The 27,498-nt window shown below is 44.4% G+C and overlaps 3 protein-coding genes across 3 annotated transcripts; 1 reads left to right on the forward strand and 2 right to left on the reverse strand.

Moving 5' to 3' along the window:
* Positions 1-120: 120 nt before the first annotated feature.
* Positions 121-8,217, reverse strand: vkorc1l1 (vitamin K epoxide reductase complex, subunit 1-like 1). Its single transcript, XM_079737705.1, has 3 exons — positions 8,005-8,217; positions 6,095-6,204; positions 121-3,923 (listed from the first exon to the last, which is right to left on the reverse strand). The coding sequence occupies exons 1-3, from the start codon at positions 8,196-8,198 to the stop codon at positions 3,697-3,699; spliced, it is 531 nt and encodes a 176-aa protein (XP_079593831.1). The 5' UTR covers positions 8,199-8,217; the 3' UTR covers positions 121-3,696.
* Positions 8,218-10,442: 2,225 nt separating this feature from the next.
* znhit3 (zinc finger, HIT-type containing 3) lies at positions 10,443-12,654 on the forward strand. The gene is made up of 5 exons (XM_079738606.1): positions 10,443-10,525; positions 11,012-11,043; positions 11,180-11,236; positions 11,511-11,591; positions 12,015-12,654. Exons 1-5 carry the CDS (start codon positions 10,458-10,460, stop codon positions 12,218-12,220), a joined length of 444 nt encoding a protein of 147 aa, XP_079594732.1. The 5' UTR covers positions 10,443-10,457; the 3' UTR covers positions 12,221-12,654.
* Positions 12,655-12,820: 166 nt separating this feature from the next.
* On the reverse strand, positions 12,821-27,372 carry myo19 (myosin XIX). The gene is made up of 24 exons (XM_079737445.1): positions 27,147-27,372; positions 26,266-26,407; positions 24,765-24,913; positions 24,148-24,261; positions 23,643-23,775; positions 23,273-23,342; positions 22,949-23,051; positions 22,669-22,765; positions 22,479-22,555; positions 22,302-22,392; positions 22,035-22,200; positions 21,570-21,643; positions 21,353-21,474; positions 20,673-20,786; positions 20,178-20,354; positions 19,804-19,944; positions 18,951-19,058; positions 18,436-18,506; positions 18,256-18,335; positions 17,392-17,555; positions 16,355-16,484; positions 15,071-15,156; positions 14,347-14,700; positions 12,821-14,008 (listed from the first exon to the last, which is right to left on the reverse strand). The coding sequence occupies exons 1-24, from the start codon at positions 27,297-27,299 to the stop codon at positions 13,892-13,894; spliced, it is 3,033 nt and encodes a 1,010-aa protein (XP_079593571.1). The 5' UTR covers positions 27,300-27,372; the 3' UTR covers positions 12,821-13,891.
* Between the last annotated feature and the right edge of the window lie 126 nt (positions 27,373-27,498).

A 27,498-nucleotide genomic window follows, 5' to 3' on the forward strand; every position in this document is an offset into this window, starting at 1 on the left:
TGTGTTTAATGTTATAGTTAAGTCCTATGAGCAAAACGTTAAACACTGAAAGGCTTTAACCATTCGCCCTCATCAACTGCCAATTAACTAACGTATGTTTCGGTTAAAAATAACAAGAGGTTGTTTTAGAGGGAATGTTTAATGGTAGATCGTTTCCACATGACATGACACAATTAAAAAGTTAACGCGACAGCCGCATGAACTTTGTTTTTGACTGATTCCCTGTGAAGTAAATGGTTTAATCAGATTGTTTGTCCTCCACCCTCCTACCATTCTTGTAACACTTTTCCATGTAAGAAAATACAGCATTTTTAAAACATATTTGGCAAATACAGAAGCAAACCTAAATAAGTTTTCCTCCAAAATAAATTTAATACAAATTGTATGCTGACTCGTCTCTTGCCCTCTGGCCCTCTCTCCTAGGTAACGAAAATCACCAATAATGTTAACAGTCTATAAAGATAAAGGGAACAAACAATGGGAGAATAACATTACAATCATGTCATTTCAACAGATAGTGTACTAGCTATTAAAACGTGTCCTGGCTAAAAAAGTTAAACAAAAATAAAACTGGACAAAATAGTGGAATTAAGTTATTAAAAAAAAGGGGATTCAAAAGGTCCATGATTCATTAGGTTTATCTGGGCATCTGGTCGCTTTGTGGGATATTGACGTTCGATTCTGGGAATAATTTATCAGATTATATTTTAAGCAAGGCATGGCATGTGTGCCCTTTTAAGTCGTCATTCTTATTTCTACTTTCTTTTTTTACAGGGCTTTTTCTGTTGCGCTTCTTTGGCTCGGGGCCCAGTATTCAAACAGAAGGCACTTCTGATGGCGTTGGTTATGCAACAGACATGGCAGTTAATATACCTCAGGGCCCTGCTCAATACTTGGGGAAATCCAATCCTACTGGGATTCGCGAGGGGTTGTGATTTGTACTTTTGATTCGTTTTTTCAGCGTGAACCGTGCTTAAGACATCAATTTGATGTCTTGTCTAGCCAAGCAACATTCGGTATGCTTTAGATTAAGCCACAATTTGTGCGTTCTCACTGGAGTTGACACTACACCGAAATGATCCACGAGGGTGACAAGAGTTTTCCGAAATTGCCCAACTTCAATGTAACATTTTGAACATTTGACCCATTTCTATGAACCTCAGAGTTGACCTGCCTCGGATGTGAACGAACTGGCTTTTCACAGATGTGGGAAAATTATGAGTGCGTGTGTGTGTTTTAACAGGATCTCATGGAGTAATCTGACACACATTCTCCTCACGGCCTTGTTCAAAACAGATCACTGTGGGCCGATTCCAACACAGTCGGCCCACAAAGTTCCCCACGCATGGCTCGAAGCATTCAGAATAAAGAATCAGTAGAGTACAATGAGCATTTACCATCTCTTAATCAGTCACAGAAAATAAAAGAGAAATGCTTTTTATGACATACACATTAACGGACAGGGAGTTCTTCACAGGTTTGTAACCTGAACCTCAAATACCCAAACACGTGGGTGTGTGTGTCCATTGGTCAACACAGCACAGGGGCCTTTGCACACAGTACCACATGGTCCAATGTATGAGATGTTGACAAAGTCAAAAAGAACAGAGTTGAGGTCCTATTGGCTTAACATTTTGGAGGAAAATACTGAAGTGCTATAGCGAGACCGAACCCCGACCTGTGCTCTTGAAGTCCCGATCCATCCCTCTGGAAACATTCGGGGAGTTGGGACGACATGCTGAAGAGTATCGGCGACAAGACATAAAAACAACTCGTCGTGCCCAGGCGAGGGGCGTTCAAACTCCACTTTACTCCAAATCTAACTCCGCTGATTTCACAAGAGGGCTCTGCTATGATGTAATACCGTCCCTTTTTTTTACCACGATGACGAATGCTAAAATATTCATTTTAACATGCGATTACAGAGAACCATCATCCCGGTGTTGAATGTGCAGGTGAACAGTCCCGATGTCAGCCTTCAGGCCCTGCAGGCCTTTATCAGTAAACCCTTCATCAGTAAACCCTCCTTTCTTCATCACTTTGACCCTTGAGCAAATAATCGCCTACACACATCGCCGCCTCACTGGAATAGCACCCATTTTGGGCAGGGGGGGTGGGAGGGGTTAACAAATATCAATAAAGCCGCATTGTATTTTCCCAATGGATTCATTATAGCCCAGACCTGTCATTCAATCAATGAGGGACAAAGAAAAACGGTGTTACACGATAACCTCCATTCCAAAACAAAACACAAAAAGAAAAAAACAACGACTGGTCTTTCACCCCCTCTTCGCTCCTTTAGGCACATAAGTCTTTGTGGATGCCACGTGTGTCGTGGTCAGGAATGCTTTTAACACGAGAACAAAAAACCACGAGAAATAAATAGAAACAAGCGATGACGCGGTCATGGAACCTATAGTGTTTCGAACACGCCTTCTCTCGCCGATGGCTTCTGAGAGCAGAGTAGACATTGACCACTTGGACAACGAATAAATCCACACACGCACAGACTCTCTCTCACACACACAAACACACACAGACACACGCACAAAACACACACATTCTCACAGACAGACATACACACACACACACACACACACCCACATACACACACTTCTAAATACCATGCCTGACCTGGACTGCAGGAGAAGAGACGTTCCACAGAAACACCAAAGCGTTTCTACAGACCCAATGACGAACCCAAACAGCGAGACCTCCGCTGTGGCGCCATGTTGTTCATGTTGTCTTCGTTAAAAAATAACAAATAAAAGGAACCGGCTAGGTCAACACTAAACCACAATCTAGCTTGAAATATTGTTCAGCAGCTATATATACACACACAGTTGCATTAAACAAAAAACCCAAAAGAAATAAAAACAACGATCTGACCTACAGTTTCTCCAATGGTTTAGTTATAGTGGTCCTCCTCAAACAGAACGTGCCTTTAAGTGTAAACAGGGGAGGAGGTAGCGGGGGGAAACAAAAAAGATGGTGAATGTTGTTCAGCGCCCCTCCGGTCCACCGCACCCCCACCTGGTTCCTGCGCCCCACGCCGGTGACGAAGGGCGGGTATCTACCTCCACGTCGACGAGCCCCCCCCGCCCGGAGGGGGGGCTCGTCAGGAAGATCTACCGGTACAGTGTTAGGACCTTCCGACCTCCGTCCGTTTCAAGTAAGCCCCGTCCTTCGCTTTTCTTGTCCAGTCTTCAGTTTTTTGATCCTCTTTCGTTGGTTGTTCAGGAGAGTTGTGGGCCTTCGTGTCGAGGGCCGGTTTCGGCCGTGTTGGAAGCAGCTTGTTTGAACTGGATGCACGTCACAGAACACGATTGCTGGCCCCGGACCTTTAAAGTGAGTGTAGAATGATTGACGAAACAGAACCAAAAAATAACCCGAAAAAATTAAAAACTAAAGTCCAACGAAAAAACGAATACCGGAAAAATAAGTGTTATCCTTCCGTGCTGTGCGATCAACATTGTCGGGCCAAACTGTAATTTTTTTTTGAGAGAATTTTTAGTTTTTCTTTTTTTTTTCTTTTAATGGAACACACAGCAGAATAAACATCGTTTTGGAAGCAAGGTCTCCTGGTGGCAAGTCAAATGTTCAGAGGTCACATCACTTTTTGTAACTTTTTTCTCTCTCTCTCTCTCTTTCTCGTTCTCGTTCTCTTTCTCTTTCTCTCTCACGCATCCACGCAACTTAGTCCTGCTTGACCGGGAGCTGTTGTTTCCAAGCCTCGTTCAAGTACACCAGGCGCTTGTAGTTGAGGAGAAAGAGAATGAAGTTCAGCACGTACGTGGTCACGCAGATGACGCAAAAGTCCTCCAGGACAAAGTAGAGGATGTATCCCAGGTACATGGACCCCATGACCGACAGGATGGACGTGGTCATGAGGATGAGGGCCGCCATTGCACTGACCGTCATTCCTGGAGCAGGGAAAACAAAAACAAAGTGAGGTTTTGAGTCGAGGAGCGACCGAGAGACTGAATGACCACTAGGTGCCAAACAGTCCCAAGTAAGTAAATGGACTGTAAATGAACTTGATTTACACAGCGCTTTTCTACCTCAAATAGCTTTAAAGTGAGTGCCTCACATTCACCCATTCATGGAGCTTGGGGAGACACCAGAAGTGGACATTTTTTTATTTTCTAAGGACTGGCTTTGTAAGTGGCTGATGATTCAATAATTTGACTACAAATAAAAAGTATTTGCTTATAAGGCAACTCTTGGTCAGTAGTATCTAACAAATTCAATGACGTTGTCAATCACGCAAGAGAGCAGCCAGCCCGGCGGGGGCGTTTAGGGCGAGGCTTCTTGCTCAGGGACACCTCGACACTCTGCTGGTTCGATCTGCTGGCTTACCCTAGCTGACTACTGGTTGCTAGACAACCTGCTCAACCCTCTTGAGCTACAGCCACAATTGGCTTTAGAAGTCACTTCTGAAGCCACAAGTATCTTAAGAAGTGACTTCTGAAGCCACTTATTTCAGGAGGTGGAAAACGCCCCATTCTATTGTCCCGTTTATAGATCTCCACTTTAACCAGTACAGTGTTTGGTACAACAGTGAGATAACTTAATGACAGAGCTTTTGGAGACCCGACGACAAACAACAGGTCGATAACACACAAGGGCTGGCACAGACACAACACGCCTATTCTAAATCAAAACCAAATACTTACCACAAAAACCTAACCTTGAGGTAAAACGATGTGGACCAACTGCGGAGTATACACTGTGAATTTGTTATGGGCTATTTACTTGGAAAGCCATTGTTCACTTGATGGCCAGCCTACCACATGAGGTCCAATCGCAAGAGACACACTCTTTGTTAAGTGCGTCAGGCTGTGCCCACCAGTTCAAATGGATAAGCAATACATCACAGATCGGGACTATGAAACCACAGAGACATGTGGCGGGTTATTATTGCTGTTCCCACCGCTCCTTACCCAAGAGTGAGGGCACTGCCATAAAATGTAGATTGACTTTATATTTTCCCTTTAGATCTGTCGGCCTGTCTCATCCGCAGCTTAACTAGAAGGACTATATTTTATTATGCTGGGGGGGTTAATAATTGAACCTGCAGTTTAAAAGTGAGATATCCCGTCGTTATTACTGCATAAGGATACAGGGAGACAATGCAAATTCCTACATTTGAATGGTGGAGATGCTAACAGCTAGCATGGCAGTTTACTGGGTTGCTATTGTGCTGGTCCAGTGAGAGCTGGCGCTACGTGCTACGGCTAAAAGAGCCTCTTGTTCTGCACGAGCACCAGGTGGCTAGGCTTGCCCACAGGCCCAGTCAGCAGGCTGTCATATCAGGCCAGCATGACTGATTCAGCACTATCTCCAAGGAGTCGGGGAACAATTGTTGGGTAAACAATATGAAATGACATCATAGGAAGCAGACATAATAAGAGCCAATATGTCCTTTGATTGTATGACTGTACACAATCACTTCCTCAAGTTCTCAGGGTCTTATCCCAGAGTTGTTTACTTTACCAGGAGACATCTGTCATACGATTAAACTTAAAAGCTGAGCCCCACAGCATTTTTAACTACTTTATGTTAGCCGTAAACAAATTTACGCTGGCCATAAACCAGTTGACGTTAGTCCTGACAAGTTGACGTCAGTCGTGAACTAGTTTACAACAGCCGTGGACTAGCTTACATTAGTCGTGAAGTTAACTAGTGTCCTTTGGTTGTCAACAAGTGTCCCAATATTGAAGGGGGCGTCATAGGGATTCATCCTTGTCCCACCCTAGGGCTGTTATCAAGGTAAACAGAAGCTGTGTGCAGTGGAAGGTTCTCCAACACGCACTCACTTAACTAGCACTGGGCCGCAACTCATTTAGGACATTTTTGCCGGAAAAATCCAAAATATGAGGAAGTATCTATGGCCGTCTTTGACGACAATCGGGTGATGGTTGAAACACATGAAAGAGTCCCTTGTGATTGAGATTAGGTCATATGCAGCAGTTGTGGTGGTGGTGGTGGGGACGAGGGGGTGCTGAGTCAGCACTGCCACTTGGGCTCCACGACTGTAGACCGACGCGTCACCTTAAGCCTCGACTTCCCCACCGGCCGAGGAGGGCCTTACCAAGTAAGAGCTGGAAAGCGTAAAAGCAGATCCCGTAGACGCTGTTGGGCTGGTTCAGCGCGCTGTCGTTCCCGAAGATGGAGCCCAGGAGCCCGAAGCCTCGTCCCCATCTAGACCGGCGAGAGGGAGACAAAAACATACGGGACACCGCACAAGTCTGATATAACGTATCTGGGGAACATAGTACGGGGAGCAACAATTGACAGATGTTGGGTTAACACCCCAAGAGCCTCGACAAAAAAATCACGCCCAGGCTTATTTGAAGCATGCATACAGTTGGGAGGCAGGCCTGTTTTAAACATGATGCGTTCTGTATTTTAAAACAGCCAAGTCTGAGTGTTTCCAACGACTAAATTAAGTGGGACCTTGTATAATACACCACCTTAGCTGACAAATGCGATTCTTCAAGGTGTACGAGAGATGATGAATGGCGTGAATGGCTAGTCCAGCAAGTGACCTTGCAGGCCAACACAGCTCCACACAACCCCTTCTCTGCTTGGTGGTATCAATATGCCAAATGGGTCAAACACAATTAGACCCTGTGACCTATTTAGACAGAGGTTGTGAACATGGCTGTCGTTTTGTTTTGCCTATTCCGGCGTTGGTCTTTCTATAGTGGTGGATCTATAATAAAAACTGTCTGACTTGCTGTAACTTGATCAGTTTCACATCCAAACATTATATTGAGGCAACCCGAAACCTGTTTGTTGACTAGGGATTATAAATGACATCAGCTATGTTTCTACACCTTAAGGATCATTTGGGTAAACTCAGATAAGATTTAATCTAACCACGAGGTCCAGCACATTTAACAAATTAAAGATGAAGCTCAGGAGGTCTGCAACAGACTGGCAGACAGAGACGGTCAGGTGCCACCTGAACATCTGGACTGTTCAGATTCTAGTTAAGCTAGAATTGCCTGTATGACAGAAAGGAAGAATAGGAATCTATTATTATGTATGGTAATGGGCGTGGGACGATTTACAATCCCTTTGAAGAGCTGTCAGTTGTTCGGTGTCATAGTTTCTGCTTAAAACAATGAAGGCAATGCATATTCTATCGCAGAGACGTTCTCCCATCTTGCCTATTTGAGGTTCAAGAGCTCCACTACCATGAGAGCTCACCAATTTTGCAAACTGTGTGGAAGACTTGGCAGTTAACCCTCCGAGATAATCAATACAAGTTTCATAATCACTCGTTCAACTTCCCTGTGGAGTTTAAACACTTCTCTTATTGTGACGTTTGCTCTGTCATCCTCATTAACACTCGAAGGGATCCTTCAACTATTGAATCACAGGGGTATCCTCGATTGTATAAGTCACCATTGCAATTTACATAGCTCATCTATATATAAAAGAACACAATCCAAAGCTCAACGGTGAAAAGCCAACAAGCTAGTAACATGTATGCAATTCATCCTTTTTTAGAAGTGAATAGCTGCCTGTGACTGTACCAAACCATACTTTCACAGCCAGCAGTCGCCGCACTGTTACATCGTTATATCGGCAATAATGGAGAAGTGGTTGCCCCGATGTTGGAGATAGATTAGTCAGCTGGGGCTGACTTCATTATCTTTCCAACGAGGTTATCTCGCAAAGTACCCCACAACGTTGTCAGATGCATTGCGCTGGGTTCGTAAGCTAGTACTGTTAGCTTGATTATGCTAGCTAGACCATGGTTAAATGAATCGCCGGCTAGATCGTGGTGTTGCACACCCTTTTTCTCCCCCGTTGTATTCCTCCAACAGTAACAGTGTTGGTAACAGGGGCTACGATTGACCATCAGCTTCAGCCACGAATGGGTTTTGCACAATGGATCTGACAGCCCTTCCCAAAACGCCAGCGAGCAGCAGCAGCAGCAGCAGCCTCTCTGAGCGCCACTCCAGACCCCGCTCGGTGAATTCAAATTACCTTGAGGTGAACACTTTGGAACAGCTGATGGAAGTACTGACGTCGCACATCGCCTGATAGCTCGCATCCCTAGCCTTTTCCCTTTCCACGTGGAAGGCGTATAAAGACAATACGATGCCTAGTAGACATACGAGGAGCCGGGCTATTCTCTCCCATCGAGGGGTGGACACTCTCAGGACGGGCGCCGCCATCATTCTCTGGCCTAGATGGAGACACGCACACGAAGCTCTCCGGCTGTCGGGTTGAGTTGCGACGTGGAGAAGCGTCAGAACGCGCCACACCATCATGGGCGTGTCGCTGTTTTTTTTGCTTTTTTTTTTATATCGCGCTCATTTTAATAAATACAAATTATATTCGGGACATATAAGTGATCCGCGAACGTGTGGAATGCAGCTACGCCCCAGGCTTTTATTTATGAGCGCATAAACCAGCCAGAATATGCAGATTTGCTGGCGAATGCTGTCTTTTGTTTTTTGGCACAGCATTGCACTGTCAACTGCTGAAACGCCCCTCTTTAAACCTACTGCTTCATTTCCCCCGCAAATCATCCAAGCAGAGACAGTTCTGGCTTCATTAATTATATTAATAAAAACACCACAAAAAAACTATTGAGTTTCCTTGATGGCGTTTCACAGGTAGACGTGTCGCCATAAAGCCCTTATATGATGGAAGAAACAATATGCATATGTATTGTCTATTGAATTGAACCTCGGTGTTGCAGGTTATTGTTAAGATTGTTTTTGCAGGTTTTCAATAACTGGGTAACTGTTGCATGGATGCGTCGTCTATGTCGTCGCAGCAGTGATCATGTGACTGGATGGATATAAACACTGGGTGACATCATCTGTTTACTTGCTGTCTGGAATTCATCTGGACAACTGCTGCAATTCTCTCCTCATGGCGACCGATATTGAACACCTGGCTTCCTTTGAAGCAGCACACTATGATCAATACGAATATTACAACCTCGTGGAATACTCCTGTCATGCTCGGGGTAAAGGGAGAACAAAGAAGGAAATAGAGCTGAACACGAATCGCCATTGCCCTGCTGGCCATGAGAGGAAGATTGCTGAGAAATACCACAACACCGAAATTAACCGCAAAACCCCAAAGATCGCCACTTGTTGAAATATCTACAGGTACGATACAATATGTCAGTACTGCGATGTTGCTGTTTTGGAGAACAGTTTAACATCACAAGTGCTATATATATATTCAGTGACTATATTCACTGAGTAACATTTCGTTTCCTACCGTTTTAAAACATTAGGTGACACTGGCCTCTAAAGTAAATTCCTCTTGTGACTCATTTATGAATGTAAAATCCGAAACGTAATAACTATAGTGTAAACCTATAATCATTGAGGCCTACTGCCGGTTCAGAGTAGGCCAAAGCATATATGTAATAGCTTGTCAATTCCTTTGACACCTTTTATCTGCAGTGAATTTAAACTATATATTGATATTAATTGAAAAACAGTTACAAAAAAGCAACACTGCATGGTTTATTGTTGCCCAACAAAACAATTGTCATTTATTTATCAATTTAGATTGAAAGCTTGTGTTTTTTCTCTATATTCCATGCAGATCCCTGTTGTGTTTCCAAAGTTGACCATTGCCCAAGGTTTGACCCCCTGTGTTGACCCAGTGAACCCGGACGGCTCGCCACGAAATACTCCTGTCTACATTCTGCCCCTGTTAACTCGACCTCCCCTCCGGTTACAGCAGCGCGGAAATAGTTCGGTTGAGTTAGAGAGCTCGTCTCAACTCCGCGCGTGTGTGTGTGTGTGTGTGTGTGCGTGTGCGCGCGTGTGTGTGTTGAAGAGGATAGAAGCTATATATATATCAATACAGACGTACAATTGTGGTGTACGATGACTGTAGATGCATATAATGTTTAATAAAAATAGATAATAAAAGAACCGACAGCTCAATACGTTTTTTTTGTGTATGGTATAGGTCATATTTAGCTATGTCACATTTGAATATCTATAGCTATAGCTATGTCACATTTGAATATCAAGTATTTTATCATCTTCTTTTTACTTGGTTGAAATGTAAAGACATCCCTCCCTACATTCACCAAAGATGTTTATTACTACTACTAAGGATAATGTTTATTACTAGTTGCTTCCATTTGGCTTATTTTAGACCTATATATTATCTATAGCACCAGCTGCATACCGCTATCAGGCTTGTATTAGTATTATTATTATTATAATAGATTTTCCCAGAATATCATGAACGCCCAATCTGTAACGCCAATGTACTATTAACAAACAGAAAATCATACAAGCGTTGCCCGACTTTTACTTTGAAAGAATTGTGTTGGCGGATGTTATTTTTCACAGTCTCAAACCAGACAGATCAGGAAGTGGTGGATCTACTAGAGGAAAAATACAATTAATCGGCGAAAATATACAATCAGGAACAAATATACTATCCACGTCAACATGCAGATCTGCAATGTTTGCCGCGACGAGCCATCAAAATATAGATGCCCAACCTGCCAAATCAGATAGTAAGTACCTTCTTAGGCCTCGTCCAGCCCAAACTAACCGAGCTAGTTTAAGTGATGACTTTAAGACTCAACTTTTGTAGTTTCTTTCATCATCATCATCATCATTCATTTCATTTATATCAGCGATTTAGGAAAATGAGACTGTACCCCGAAAGTGACTTGATTGGAATAGACCACTCTATAACCACGTGCCTCTGTTTGGTGTTACGTTATTACGGTCCGTGAATGACGTAATAAAGCAAGGTAAAGGTGAAACGTTCCGGCGGGTGTAGATTCGTTACGCATGTTTTGTTACTGATCAAATGTTGCCAGACAGTTGCACGTTACATGTAAGTTATAACCATTATGACACAGCAAGGAAGTGTCATTACGTTATCCATACGTTAATATAACATGCCAGGACAGTTACAATGTAATGAGATTCGCTTTGTTGACAACAACACTACTAAAACTAATGACTTGTTTTTGTTTTCTTCATTCACGAAGTTGTTCTCTTGACTGCTATAAGTCACATAAGGGTAAGAATTCCTAATATCTATTTCCAATAAAGCGCTTTATTTTGACTGAGTTAATTACAATCAAAGTATGGACCCATAATGGAGGTGTTCCTTTTATCCCGAAACGTACCTTTTAAACATATCATTCTCTTTTCAGTCAGTTGCATTCGTGTTGAACGGCCAGCCCCTGTTACCCCTGAAACAAACACAGACGGTATGGAAAGCCTTGGAGGTCTTCAACTTGAAATTGACAGATCATGTTCAGTGGCCTTGTGGGCCAAGATAAACCTCTACATATTTATAACAAAGACTACAATGTACAGTTCTTTGCTCTTAACAGAGAGTGGGAAGTTTCACTGGTCTCCATGTAAAGTTATATATGTTGTAATATGGATCCATCTGTCAAACACATTGTTACTTGTTAATATAACATACTTTCTGCACTTAACCTGCCACATTTTGACAGTACTTTCATTTTGTCTCTGTAGAACCATGGAATGTGGATGACATCCTCCAGAAGGAAGAGGATTATATAGACAAAGTTCCCTTGCAGAAACTTCAACTGCTGAGTAAGAGTGTAGAATGACCCATTGACCTGTATAAAGACACATGAGATAGGAGATGGGGTTTTGCTGTCTATTAGCAAACATACAAATGATTAATCTGATAATTTAAACTGCAAATCATCTGAAAAGGAAATGTGAATTATCAAATCATGTCACGATACTTAATAAATAAGTTTGAGACTCATCAAGTAAAGTGCCAAACCTTTGCATTCCAATGGTGTTTCAGATCACATAAAAAAAACATTATTTAGTTTCAACCTATTAACTGTAACTCATAAGACAAAGCAAGAGCCTTTAAGCTATCACTTTGGTTCTCCACCCAAATTGTACGGACTAAAGGATTAATATACAATTGAAAATAACCATTTGCTGCTGCCCAGGTTGCCAGTTTAGGTGTTCAATCCTGTGACTTCTGCCCTTCTCCAGGCCAATCGGAGGAGCTGAGAGGCCTTCTGCGTAACCCCCACCTGCGACAGTTATTGCGCTCCATCGACTCTGCGGCGAGTAAAGACGAAATGATGAGAGCCGCCATGCAGGAGCCGCTATTTGTCGAGTTTTCCGACGAGTGTTTGAAAGTTGTAGAAAATGACCAACAAAAACTGTCAAGACCAGGGGCCAGTGAAGATCTCTAGAGGTTTTGTTTTGCATAGTTGCATAGTATTTTTTATTTTATTTGATACATTTCTTTGTCCGTTTTTTCCATGCAATGTAACTGAATGAATAAAAAATATTTTTAAAACCATCCATAACGCCATTTGGAAAAAACTAATTAAGTAAAGTAAAACTAGAAAATGCATTTTCTGCAGGAAATGCGGTGAGTGCTGTAGTGCAAAGTGAGGTTGAAAATATGTTTTAATAAGTGTAAACATGCACACCATTTTAAAAATCGTATCTGATTGGCTAGTATTATTTTTTTCCGACCCAATTATATGGCCAGAGCTTGGTGCTTCCTACATATCCGGTAGAAGCTGAATGCTAACATGCATACAAACGATATGTCATATGAAAGCCGAGACTCAAAGGAGTCCAACGGTACAAGCCTTATCCTTTTTTGAGCTTTACTCAATGTGAACTAACTAAATTAACTAAATGTGAAAGAATAACTTCAATAACACCCTTTTCCTGGTTAACTGTGATGACCCACTTGTACACACACCCGCAGTTGACTGTAACACTGATTTAATTCAACCATTTCAGACTTTATCAGAACAAACTAATAAACAAACTATCACTTTAGGTATTACTCTTCAATTTATTTTGTTTATAAAAAAGGGAATGGTCAGTTATTCTTTTGAAAAAACACAATCGACATGTCAAAAAAAATACAGGTTCAGTTACATAAAATTTTGGTCACATGAATCTTGCAATGAGTTTACTCTAAATATGGAAATTAATGCCATCATCAGCAGCCCTTACATGTTATAAAATCATCTCAGATTGTGTTTACATGGTTGTATGATAAAAGGAGCAATTAATCAACAAGTAAAGCTCTTTAACTAAATCATTGTTCTAATGAAACCCACAAAACAATTATAGTTAAATGCAACAGACCATCATGTAATGCCTTATTTTTTCTGGAGATTAGTATATATTACATGCAACTCTGTACTTTGTAGTGTAGAGGCCCTTGTGAGTCCTTTTTGGTGTTTTCATATATGCAGTAGAACCTGCACCTTAATATAGAACAAACATTTAGCTTCAACAACAAAGAATTCAAATAAATATGAAGGCTCATCAAATTGCATCTCAATATAAAGGGAGGCACTTGCCTAAGGCTGATACGTTTCCATAAAGGCAACCACAAATAACATGCATTACATTAAAGGTGCAATAACATACATGCTATGGCTAGAACTTACTTTCAGGTTTAAGCAATGGACTAAGGAACCCGTCTTTAACATGTCCCTTTATTTTGTGCATTGCCTATTCAATAAAACAGTGGGCAGCCAGCAAGGGTGTGGGATGTGATATTAGAGCCCATCCAAAATCCAAATGGACGTGAAACTTTTGTGATACTGTTTGGTTCTCATGAAGATATTTCTTATTGACAACAAAAACAAGAAAATACCTTTGGCAAAAAAATACAGTTTTGACAAGTAATGAAGAACAGTATCTTGAACGATTTGCATGGCGGGAAACATAAAAAAGTGCAGCAAAGTATTAGCAGTAGAAAGTTTCCCTGTGATTTCAGTCTGATCTTAAGAGAGCAGCATTTCCATTCGTTTGTTCAAGTAGTTATAATTTCAGCTTGTCGTGAGTGTTAAGTGTATAGTAACCTCTAGTGTGATCTACAGTCAAACGCATTACAATGTTTTCTCCAGTAGGATCTGGTTGAACCCCGTCACTCCCTCTCTTCTCAGGTGTGGAAGCATGTCAGCGTAGAGCAGGGGAGATCTCTGGTAGTGGAGCTTCACAGATCCCTAAAAAGCAATACAATCGTTTAAACCATGAATCCATAAAAAAAATTAAAATAAACAGAGAATCACCTGACTTCATGTGTATTCTTAAGATTTATTTTAGCATTTTTTCGCTTTATTCTAGAGTGAGATAGAGAGGAAGGGTAGAGGGGAGAACATGCAGCAAAGGACCACGGGCAGGGTTGTAACCCGGGTCACTGCGTTCAGGGCTGAGCCTCCGTGGTACCGCTCCGATGTGTGTGATCATGGGAGACGGGCCCCGTCTCCCATGATTTGGGGCGCCACCGGGGCGCCCCACATCATGTGTATTCTGCAACAAAATCGAGTGAATCGTGTCTCACCCTGGGCTGAGCTCTGATGGAGGCGACCCCGTGCTGGCACTGGTTGGTCTCCACCCTGTAGTCTCCACCTCTGGAGGGGGAGGAGGACAAGGAGGACGAGGAGGGGGGCAGGTCGAGGCAGGCCAACACCGACACCCTCTTCTGGAAGCCCTTGGCCGTCAGGGACATGCCGACCGACGGAGCCGAGGCCAGTGCCAGCCCCATGGGCCAGCCGCGCACCGTCACCGGCCCCTGGAGGCTGGAGAGCTGCACGGGGCCCGTCTCCCAGACCGCCGAGCGCAGCCCGGGCATCTCCGTCTCCACAAAGTCCTCGGCGTCGTCCAGCTCCAGCTCGGCCAGGGCGTCCATGGAAACCTGCGACGGGAAACGACCCACTGGGTTAGAATGGACTTTATGGGGCTTTCTGTCCCAAGGTTTATTTTATTATGGACCGGACAGGGATGGTGGACAGAACAGGGAAGGGCCTGTAATTGTAGGACCGGAGGTTGGAAATGGACCTGGGTGTCACTAAAAAGGTATATTGCCTATTTGGCTTGCAGACTGGCCCGTTGCGCCATCCAGACTTTTATTGTGAACTCGTTGCCAAACACTGGATGGAATTATGGGGTGTGACCAATAATGAGGAGATCGTCCCACACAAATAAAAAGTTTCAATTGTGCCATCAAAACAATACATACAACAAGGTTCCCGGGGGGGGGGGGGGGGGTTAATGACGCGACTCACCCTCCATCTCCTCCAGGCTGTCTGGATGACCTCGGCGGCCTTCTGCCACCTGCGGACCGCCCGTCTGACCAGCCACGAGCGCACCCCTGTAGGGAACACAACACGCGTCAGCCTAAAGGCCACCCAGGGCTCCCTGAACACAGCGCCGAGCCCGTGGAACACAGACATATGGAACACCGTGTTCTGTTGACACAGTTGCAGAGTTCCCCCACAGAGCAATAGGAAGAGGGTGTTGGGAGGGAAACACGTTTTAAGGGTTTTATGCAGTACTCTGGTGCAATTAGAAAAGGAAAAGTATGGAGGTCAGGTGAGAGAACAATCTGGTACAATTATAAACAAGCATAGGGAGAGTAAAGAGACAAAGGTTTCTATTGAAACTAGACAAACTCACCGATGGTGGACCGCCATCGTCTACCACGTAATAAGGAGAAAAACGATTGTTGGTATTATATATCATTGTGTGCGAGGGTGAGTTGGTTTTATATATCATTATGTGTGAGGGTGAGTTGGTTTTATATATCACTGTGTGTGAGGGTGAGTTGGTTTTATATATCATTATGTGTGAGGGTGAGTTGGATTTATATATCACTGTGTGTGAGGGTGAGTTAGTTTTGTATATTATTATGTGTGAGGGTGAGTTGGATTTATATATCACTGTGTGTGAGGGTGAGTTAGTTTTGTATATCATTATGTGCGAGGGTGAGTTGGATTTATATATCACTGTGTGTGAGGGTGAGTTAGTTTTGTATATCATTATGGGTGAGGTTGAGCTGGTTTTATATAGCATTGTGTGTGAGGGTGTGTTGGTTTTATCTATCAGTGTGTGAGGTCGAGTTGGAAATCACTGAGGAGTGGAGCTCTGTCCGAAGGGGATCATGTTACGGTGAACCTGAGGAAAGCGTGTGTCTGACCCAAATCAGCCATCACCTGCTAGCCAGCCAGAGAAGTTAGCCATCATCACAGCCGCACAGACGGGAGTACAGCCAAAGGGCTTCTGCAGTAGGGCTGGGCGATTAATCGAATTTCGATTTTAGCGTCAAACGACCGCAAAATTAACATAATCGAGTTCTCAGTTACAAAGTGTTTTTGAGAGAGACGTGCTGAATAAATACATCATGTTTTCAAACTCAAAAAATAATCGTTTGAATAATCGAGATTTCACTATTGACCAAAATAATCGGGATTATGATTTTTTTTCCCCCCATAATCGAGCAGCCCTAATCTGCAGCGTTCGCACCGAGCTCAGCCGGCGTGGCCACAGCCAGGAGTCAGGGGTCCCCTTACCGGCTTGGATCAGCACGGCGGCCCGCCCCCTGGCGCGCCGCCGGCGGAGCTGGTGCCGTCGCCAGCAGCACTGGATGGAGAAGGCCTTCCGGGACAGGAGCCTCTTCCTCTGGTCCTCCAGGAGCTCCAGCTGGGGAGGACAGGTTAAGGTCTGGGTCCGTAGCCATCAGGACTCTCCGCTACGCTACAGTGAACCTCTGACTCAAAGGGAGAGTGATGCCTGATGAAGGTCCCTAGCGATCGAAACGTTGCCCGTTTGTAAATAAATCTACTTCTGGAGCATTAAAGCAGTGTGCAACACCCTCCTTTCTCTTATATCCACACAATTTGTTTAGCATCTGTGGATTACCCTTGGATGTACGCACCATCCCTCCTGTCAAAGGGGAGTGAGACATGGGAGTGAGTTACCAAGCCTCCTACAGACTCTCAGTGAAGAGTAGGATCCGGATATGAGGAGTGAGAGGAGTCGCTATTTAATGACCTCATGCCGTGAATCGAAAGTTTGAGGACAGTTTTACAGTTTTTTCTAAGGAGGAAATACCCCTTTGACCGTACACCAAAGTATTATTAATGATACGAGTACATAATATAGCTATATGCATATATAGATATATACGAATTAGATGTTTTCAATCATCACATCATACTGAAACAGTCTCACCATTTACTGGGAGAGGAAGGTGTGTGTAAACCAGTCTCAACATGTACTGGGTGAGGAAGGCGTGTGTAAACCAGTCTCACATGTACTGGGAGAGGAAGGCGTGTGTAAACCAGTCTCACATGTACTGGGAGAGGAAGGCGTGTGTGAACCAGTCTCACCATGTACTGGGAGAGGAAGGCGTGTGTAAACCAGTCGTACTGGATGAGGAAGGCGTGTGTAAACCAGTCTCACATGTACTGGGAGAGGAAGGCGTGTGTAAACCAGTCTCACCATGTACTGGGAGAGGAAGGCGTGTGTAAACCAGTCGTACTGGATGAGGAAGGCGTGTGTAAACCAGTCGTACTGGGTGAGGAAGGGGTGTGTAAACCAGTCTCACCATGTACTGGGTGAGGAAGACCTTGGTCCTCCCACAGTGCACCAGGGTTCCATAGGCCTCGCCCTCGTCTCGGCCCACCAACCCAGCGGACCGATGGCTCAGTGCCTCCCTCACTACCGCATCCACCGCGGTCCTCAGGCGGTCCTTATGACCGGGCTCCACGTCTAGAATGATAGAATGGGTTAAACCAAGCTAAAGCAAAGCCACTAAATATGCATGTTTATGTTGCACATTGACCGGTTGTTGTTGGTGATCACAGCAAGTCATGAGAAATTGTTAATCTTGCAGGGTAACATTACAAGTTGAGGAGATGTATTAGGATTGCTGCATGGTATAAAGAAAGAAATCCCGGTTGTTAAAACTTAAATTACATTTCCTTATAGATTAACAAAGCAATGCACAGTACTCCGATTATTGAATACAATGTATTCAGTACTCAGATTTCCTGGTATTGTTCGGTGTGCCGAGAGTGTTAAGAACTCATAACAACAGATTACTACATAAAAACAAAACCCATGCCTGGATCAAGCATACAAATATGCAATAATTTTCCACAAGTGCCTAGGAAACACTGATGAGTTGATGGAAACATGCCAAGCCGTTTGTGAGGATCAACAAAAGCCACATGCATTTACCTCAAGAGTTCTACAGAGGAGTTGAAAGACTTGTGATAAAAGACCTGATCTTATGAAGCAGATTGAAATGTTCCAAGAGTAGCAGAGAGAATGAGCACCAAATGTGAAAAGGAACGAAACAACGGTAAAGGAGAGACTTGCAGACCTGAAGAGAGGAAATAAAGTTAAGCTCTAGTCACCTATAAGACAGATTTAACATGAATAAAATGTATTTCAATACAGAACTTACCCTTACTATGAACCAGTTGCTTGATTTGTGAGGAACTGGAAATCAGCCCATAGCGTTGAATGAAGCCACTGAAGGGGATTCTGTTGAGCAGAACAGAAGCACTGTCTGTTACAAACCAAAGACATTCGAACGGATGGCCTGTTGAAACGCTGCGTTCAGGTACAGCCACGGACACCTCACCTTATGGGGAAGCCTGCAGCGCTGATGTGTATGGTCTCCACAATCCCACAGGCCTCGAGCTGCATGATGACCTGCAGTCCCACAGTAGAGGGTCAGATATGAATGTCCCCGCTCTATAGCGCTCCATATTTATAGTGGTCGTCTTGGCTTTATTCCCAGGTGTCTGTGGTTGACCTTTAGGCATCACGCAGCTAGATGACAATAAGTTATTTGAAATGACTAATTAATGGGCAGGTGGCTTGGTAGTACCATTTGCTCATTAGTTACTTATCACTGTAAGTCGTCTTGGATAACAGTTTTTGATTAATATTATTTCCATTACCATGACACTATACTCAAAGTGTTGAAGTGTACAGAGGAGCAATAATAACATTGTACAGGTCAGACTGCACATGACAATAAAGCACCTAGCTTGTGTAAAATAGCATCAGCCTTCATTAGTGTGGGGGTCAAACAAACAACATCAGGCGGAACATAAGAGGACCAATCAGGGTGCCGGGTGGAGGACCACCTACCTCCCTCTTGTGGAAGGTGAGGGGCTTGCAGTCGGGGTTGGGCTTGATGCAGCGGGTGTAGTGAGGAGTGGTGCAGTGAAGGATCTTCATCAGGCTCTCCAGAGAGCTCTGCAGCCCAGTAGAGACCAGCAGGACAGTCAGGATGCAACACAGGGAAATCAGTTACAGACATTACTGACTTCCACACACGTTTGAGAGACGGGTGCGATGACGATGATGATGAAATCTGGTTGTGAATAAAAAAAAATTCTATCAAATAAATGTTGTGTCCACGGCAGTATGATCAGAGACAAAAATAAACGATGTGTTAAACCCTTTTGAAGGGCGACATACCTGTACATTTCTTTTATTAATTCACATTGTGTGAAAGAAGGAATGTTTTCGTATTCTACTGCGGGAATGTGCTGAAAATAGCAAACTGATAGCTATAGCTATATTTGGTGCGGAACACGTTGTGTGATAAGAGCATAAGGGGAACCCCAGGTAGAAACCCTGACAGGAAGCAGCTTGGGGCTGTCAATCCGCTGTCAGGATGACCTTCTGCACCCCGCTGTCAATCCACACGCCACCGGTCGCGCTGGGGAGTCACTCTGGGGATTTCCCCTTGTGGCGAAATCTGCGTCAATTAAGTATGCAGGTGCGCGTGCCTGTCGCTTTACGAAGATGTGTCTTGCTGTTATCGTAAGCCGCGCATCATGAATCAAGTTTTCCCGTTGATAAGCTTCATCCTTTCGCAAAACGTTCGTTCATTGGGGGATGAATGAACGCCAAGCGGCTAGTTTGCGCTTTAAAAAGGGAAGTTGAGCTTATTTCCCGCCGAGCCTTTGCAAAGCAGGTGGAGCGAGTATCTCACCTTGAATTTAGCGACCACCGTGACCACCTTACTGAGCCCCCGTGGGGCCGTGCGCTCTGCTTCCTGGTCCCCAAAGACCTGGCCCAGCAGGGGGTTCCCAGACGCCTGGAGCAGCGCGATGATCTCCGGAGGCACTGGGTCCTACTGCCCCGAGAGCGTAGAGCAATAGAGGACGTCAACAGACCTTTCACCTTTACCTTTTGGTCCTTTCAGCAAGACGGTATTAAGACACGTCATCCAGGGGCAGAGAGTGGGTGAGTCACCTGGTTCAGCCCCTACTCTATTCCCGCCCGCCTGATGAAAGCATCTGATAACAATCAATAAAAACACAGAGCCAGCCAACGTCCGCCTTCTTATGTTTACGGCAGCCGTACCTTGTTCTTCTCCATCATGCCCTGGATCTGGTAGCTGACGGGCCCGGCGTAGTGGGTGACGGTGAAGTGCGGCTCCTGGCTGAACTTGTCCCAGCTGATGCTGCCGTGGGCGCCCAGCTCCTTCTGCAGGCGTGCGCCGAACTTCCCGGCGTCTGACGCACGGTTCAGACGGCTCTCCTGAGGAGGAAAAACGTTCCATGTTGTTCCGTGCACGTTGAGGAAAACTTTTAAAAAAATGCCGGTTGTGTAGAGAAGGAATTTCTCGGCCGAGGACCAACCAAATATTTTGTGCTGTATAACGATCAATATGTTCACACTACTCATTTAGAGATAATTTATGTGGACGTTACATTTAGGTATATGTGTATTCCATTAAATAATCAAATATACACAACATATATCCAAATTATTTTGCCCCCTGCTGGAGACAGACTTATGAATCCCGACCCACCCGACCAACCACTGGGTTGGAGACGAAGACGGGGGTCACCTGACCTCATTGAGCAGAGGGAAGACTCCGGTGGGGTTTCCCTCGATCAGGTCCAAGCAGCTCTGGTTGTCCTGGTAACGGACGAAGGACCACTCCAGCCCCTCGGACACGTACTCCTCCTGGAGGGGGAGGGACACCGACCGGAACACATGGGCGAGGAGCCAATCAGATACAGGAACCCGTGTGATGTCCAATCAGATACAGGAACACGTGTGATGTCCAATCAGATACAGAAACATGTGTGATATCCAATCAGATATAGCAGAGAGCTTAATAGCGTCTCCAATAACTATATGCTGTAAATTAGTGGTTCATTCCTTCTATATTAAAGAAATCTTTATAGCAAATTATTTTAAAAAAAGGGTCAGAATTCAAGGCCTTTTCAAGTTCTAATCAAAACAGTCACAGGGAAATATAATAATTATAAGAATGAATTGTGATATGTAAACTACAGTGGAATAATAACATTTCACATTATAGACATGGCAAATTTTGAACAGGATTAAGATCCACAGCAACTATGATCATTGCAGTTATCACAATACGTTCCTAGCTATAGGAAACATCCTCCACCCATAGAAAGATCTCCCGCTCTCGCTCTACTTCGACCGCTGGCTCTGGTCCACCACTGGTCAGAGGGTAACCAGTGGTGGACTGGAACCCCCGAGACCGGCTGAACGCTCACCTGCTGTGCTCGGAGGTAGTGGGCGACAAAGTGCTGCTGCAGCTTCTCGTTGGCGTAGTTGATGCAGAGCTGCTCCAGGTTGTTCCTCTGGAAGCACTCAAAGCCGTACACGTCAAGCAGGCCTGGAGGGCACCGAGGGGGACAGGGCAGGTCACGGGTCAGTATACCATTCAATATCTGGTCCAACAGAACTATGTGTTACGGCGGGATGTTGTACCTATGAAATTGCACCAGGCGGAGTTGTCCGCACAGATGCTTTGGTTTATGAACAAGGTCAACCACTCAAACAAGCTGTGAAACAGGAAAAAGACAAGAGAAAATTACGACAAAACCAAGGACAAGACAACGTTTTCTGATGGATAAACATCAATAGAGATGTAGACATGATGGCTAACTCAATGCTTTATATGCTGCATGACCTGTGTCCTCTGCCCATCCCCACAAGCCTTTACATCCTTTTTTCAAAGTGACGGTTTAAAGCAACCATGAAAGGTAACAGCCAGCTCAACGGGAGCAGTAAGGGTGAGGCGTCTTGCTCAGGGACACCTCGACACTCTAGCTAGGAGGAGCCGGGTATTGAACTAGCAACCCTCCGGTTACAAGTCAACCCACGCTGCCTCCTGAGCATAATCCGACCCAAATCTCCACGCCGAATCCAGGCCTCTTCAGCGGCATTACTCACTGAGCGTAGATGACCTTGGCCAGGCAGTCCCTCCTGACGCCACACTCGGAGAGGGAGCAGGGCTTGAGGATGCTCTGCTTCCCTGCCACCAGAGTCCTCACCGCCAGGCAGGCCTGGAGCTCCTCGGCTGGAACCCCCAGCAGCCCGGCGGCCCTCTGCAGGGACTCTGCAGCCCAGGGCGGGGATACGTTAGCAACACCGCTGAGGTCGGGAGGAGACGGAAGATCTCGAATGTATTGCAGGAAACGGATTCCCCCTGAGACTTACCTTTGGATTGGCCCTCCAGGACACACGGTTCGGACTCTTTCACCGGAGGGTCAAAGGTTATGTTCCCCAACTGAAGAATCCCTGCCAATATCTGCGGTCAAAATAGTTAGGTCAAAATTCAGGGAACATATTATCGATATGTTGTCATACAGTGGTGATAAAACCTTATAATCGCACCCTGAATATTTCCGCCTGCTTCTCAGACTTGATTCCCAGGTGAGACATTGCCTCGACGGTCTCCTGAAAACAGTCCTCTGCAAGGAAGTGAAAGGGAAAATTAACTTGCAAACTAGACAAATAACAAATCTTGAATATACTACAAGAATGAATACGAACACGATGATACATGAAAGAAGCAGACGGTTACCCTCAAGTGTTTTCTGTGCCTTGGGAAGCCAGTTAAAGCTCTGACCATGGGCCATCTTCCACTCCTTCTTCTGATCGCTGGAAGCCCCTTTCATCATCTGCCATACACCCAAGACGTCAGTATCCCCACATTCACTTACTGTCAAACCCCATCAGGAAATGGACAATGCCATGGGCCTAACTAGCACAACCGACTCTTATGGTCCTTGCAAGATGATTTTGCTATGGACTTGCCAATGACCCTACGCGTTTACTGTCACCATTGTTTTCTGTGCCCTTACCTGGTAAAAGATGTGGAAGTTCCTCTCGTTGGCTGGCTGGCAGGCCACCCTGGTCTTCTCCAGTAAGTAGGTTTGGACAGACGCCCCCACCAAAAAGTGAGACCTTCACAAGCACAGAGAGAGATGTACCGGAAGACCCACAGTTAATGATAGAAAAACGTTACGATGATCATGATGATTATGATGATCATGATCATCATAAACGCTTCCTAAAAACAGCAAGGCAGTGTCAATCAAAAACGATTTCAATGTCCTTTAAAATAAAACGTCAGGTAAGACTGAAAGACCGTGGTGACGCTCCACAGACAGTGGGGTGAAGAGTACCTGTCAAGCTGCAGTTGGATGTACTTTCCAAAGCGGCTGCTGTTGTGGTTGCGCAGTGTGCAGGCGTTGCCTGCGTATGGGGGAAGAATCCCAATCAGTGACCTTCTCAGTACATTTCAAGCAGGGATGGCTGTGATACAAGCCTCAAAGACCCTATTTTACCATCACTGGTGTTGATAGGACATCCCAAAGACCAGCCTACCTACCCGTTGGTACAATTACAGCTATTCAATCACAACTTGTGGCAAAATAAGTGCACTTTAGGAGGAGATCGACGCATCCTAGCCATAATTGTAATTGATAAGCCAACTGGGGACAAACACACCCAGTAGTGCTTGGGCCACTGTAACCACAATAAGAGGGTCCTCACCGAAGGCCTCCATGATGGGGTTGGAGTCCAGCACTCTCTTCTCAATCCGGTCCACCGCATCCTGGCTCTTCAGCACTGAGGAGGAGGCCGCCACCGTAGCGTAGTACTTCATCAGACACCTGGATGTCCACGTCTGTCGGGCGGGACATCAAATGATATTAGTTATGGAATCGCTGAACACTAGGAAACAGGCTTTGAGTAACCATCATTAACAGCACTGTATCCAGTTATCTATTAGCGATATCCCTGTACCACAAGGTGTTAGGAAAATAGGGTTGTCCTTTACAATATTACTGATATCGATCAGTATCAACCAATTTTATTATAAAGCTAATTTAGATTGTTTACAATTAAAATATATATATTTTAAGCTTAACAAATGATTGTCAAAGAAAGAAAGAAAGAAATCAACCAAGACATCATTGCATCTCAAACAAGACTGATTTATCACTCATCCTGATTTATCACTTACAACCCAACACCAAAACCTGGGTGGACAACATACCTTTCCTGCACCACTCTCTCCACTGACCACCAGAGACTGGTTCACGGGCTCCAGCTGACCCTGAACATTCCTGTAGGCCTCCTCCGCCACGATGAAGATATGGGGCTTGGCCTCCTGCAGAGAACAGTAGAGCATTTGTCAAATAAAAGCCCTGGTGCATTATGGGTAACTTTTTTCAGCCAGCTCGTCAGGAGCAGCGAGGGTGTAGGTGTCCTGCTCAGGGACACCTTGACACTCAACTAGGAGGAGCCGGGGATTGAACTAGCAACCTTCTGGTTACAGGTCAACCTGCTCTACCTCCTAAGCTGAGCCGACCAACAACAAACGCACAAGGTAAGATAAAATAAAAATTATTACGTTATAAAATACTCAAATGATGATGCCTTCAGTTCCTATGGCAGAGGCAGGTATGAGTGTGAATCCAGTGCCAGACCCGTCTGTCTGTGTCTCTGTGTTGTGTGTGTGTGTGTGTGTGTGTGTGTGTGTGTGTGTGTGTGTGTGTGTGTGTGTGTGTGTGTGTGTGTGTGTGTGTGTGTGTGTGTGTGTGTGTGTGTGTGTCTGTGTCTCTGTGTGTGTGTGTGTGTGTGTGTGTGTGTGTGTGTGTGTGTGTGTGGTACCTGGGGCTGAGGCGCGCTGTGGTACTCCCTCATCACATCCAGGGAGTAGAGGTCTGGGATGGGCTGGAAGGGGTTGAGGGCCACCAGGGTGCAGCCTGCATGGGTGTAAAACACCTGGGCACGGTACCTGGCCTGCAGGCATTTCAGCACTGGAATGCAAACACAATATCAGCATGTTCGAAAGGTTGGAGACGATCGAAAACGAGGAAAAACTAAAATCGATTTTTAAAAAAACGAAAAGCACACAATGTGTGAACTGAACGAGTATAGACTTTGACGTCGGCAAAGACACATTCTTGCAGAAACTTTCCAAAACAACAAGAGGAGGATTGCCAAGAATGGCAACACAGAGCCAGTTGTTAGGGGTTTCGACTTGCAGGTGAAAGGTGTACACAGTTGGATTTAGGGCCATATACTTTGTTCGCACATTTTAGCTGTTGACATTTTGAAAGACTGTTCTTCTGTGATGTGACATTATTGGAGCTGTAGTTATTCATGTGTTAAGGACAGTTGTTGTGCCTGCAGGTTTTTATCTGGGTAAATACACGCCTCCTGCAGCCCATCAAGGTGAAATGAGGTTAGACGCATGACTCAGAAGTTACTTGATTTTTTCCATTGCACTGCAGTCTCAACCAATCTAAAGTAGTGGATAATAATTAACAATCATTGTACAGCACTTGTGGAAAAAGTTTAGAAAGTGCTTTAACATGCATTATAAAAGTGTCTGAGGCAGTTGTGGTGAGGGTGAAGTGTAATTAAAATAAAGGGGAAAAAGTACTTCCAGTCATTTACATAAGTACATTCTGGCCACTTTGGTTTTCGACATACAGCGTACAATCACACCTAGAATGTGATCACATGATCACTATTCAAATAGAACCACGTGCGAGACGTCTTTGGGAATTATCAAACTCGACATAATGGATCCACATCCACTGTGACCTACATGAGACATACTGTCACTGTTTAGTGACAGTATTATAGAGACATTAACTTCATTTTTTAGAAAGAAGAAGCAGGTTGGTGCCATATCTGAAACAGTCCATTCCTTTTTGACAGAGTTTAAAATGGTAATAACTGTGCTTACTTGCAGTATTCACATATAAAAACCCAAATTACAAGATGTCAATTTAATATTCTACAATAGTCTTTTAGCAGAAACTTTTATCAAAAGCATGAATGCTCTGTGGGTCAGAGACAACCGAAATTACGATTCTCCTATTTGTCTCGTACATTTGTTGGATTTGACAATAAAACTAACTTGGACTTTTCCTGCACTGAAGAATAATGACCACATGGTCATGTGTGGACGCTCATTTTTACATTCAGTTAAAAATCTCATTTAGCAGACACTTTTACTTTGAGATACATGTCATTAATGACCAGGTTGGGGTTAGGGCCGCATCTCAAGAATTCCTACAGTAAGTCTGAAAACATGGACTGAGCGTCCACATCTTTATCTGTAGCCATAGTCAGCGCCGTTGTCGCTGCCTTTACTCACCGGTAGTAGGAGTCACTGGGTTGACTTTGGTGAGGTCGTCGTAAGTGTGGAGCTGGTCTTCATCGATGAGGAAGGCCCGGAGGTCTCCCTCCAGCGAATCATTCAGAGAGGGAGGGGGAGAGGCCTCAGCAACTTTTTTCACCTACAAACAAACAAACGGGAATATCAGCAGGAGTCGGGAACCGGCAGAAGGGCCTAGCGGTATGCGATACCTCATTTACGGATAAACATATCAGACGTTTTGAAGATTGATTTAGTATGTTGTGTCCTTATCCGTGATGTTTTGAATGAACAAGGGAGTGATATCAAATTGTATCATTCTGTACATTAATTCATCCAACATATAACGTATTCCAGGGTGGCAACATAAATCACATAACTTACAGAAGATAGGGGAATACTGTTGGTTTTTTTTCAGAACAACTAAAATAACTTATGATTCAATAATCGCGTGTGACAGAGCTAGGACCTGCATTTTCCTGCAAACATGACCTCATCTGGGGACTGTCAATAGTCCAGAGTACTCACAATAAATAGTTGGAGTGTCCAGCTAGCCCAATGCATAACGACAAGAGTAATACTGTGATACATTGACAATATCAAGAGTCATCATGCAGCAATCTGTAGCCGATTAAGGTCAGGTAACAATGTACACATCTTATCAGCAATAAGATTAAATTATTCGGAAGAGAGTGCTAACCTCAGAGGCAAGAAGCGCTAATGTTAGCCTTAAGTTAACTTTGACCAACTTATTGTATATCACAACGGTAAATAAACCCTTAAAAGTATGTGAGATCTGACATGCGATCCCTTTATTCAGCCAATTACACATTTTTCAGTAAATTGCCATGATTATGTTGTGACATAAGTCAAACATGTACCTTTTTAAACGATCCATGTCCATCCGTTACTCCACGTTTGCTCTTCTTAGAATTCATGGATTTAGGAGTTGGAAATCTTTGACAACTCGGATCATGAAGTACATTTAAATACAAAACCCTGGTTTCCACGAACGAGTCAAACATCCATACCATGACACTATTCCGCCATTGAAGAGAAAATTCCACAGCACTGTCACAATTTCCAGAAGGACAAACTACATACCCACAAGCTGCGCCCCAGCCTGCAACTATTTCATACCTGCTTCCCGCCCTCTTGGTGACGTCTTCATACCACGCCCATATTACAGGGTCCAGAGACCGATCCTGCCCTCTTAGTGACGTCACTCAAAAT

The sequence above is a fragment of the Pollachius pollachius genome, assembly GCF_949987615.1.
Source record: "Pollachius pollachius genome assembly, chromosome: 6".
Taxonomy (NCBI): Eukaryota; Metazoa; Chordata; class Actinopteri; order Gadiformes; family Gadidae; genus Pollachius; species Pollachius pollachius.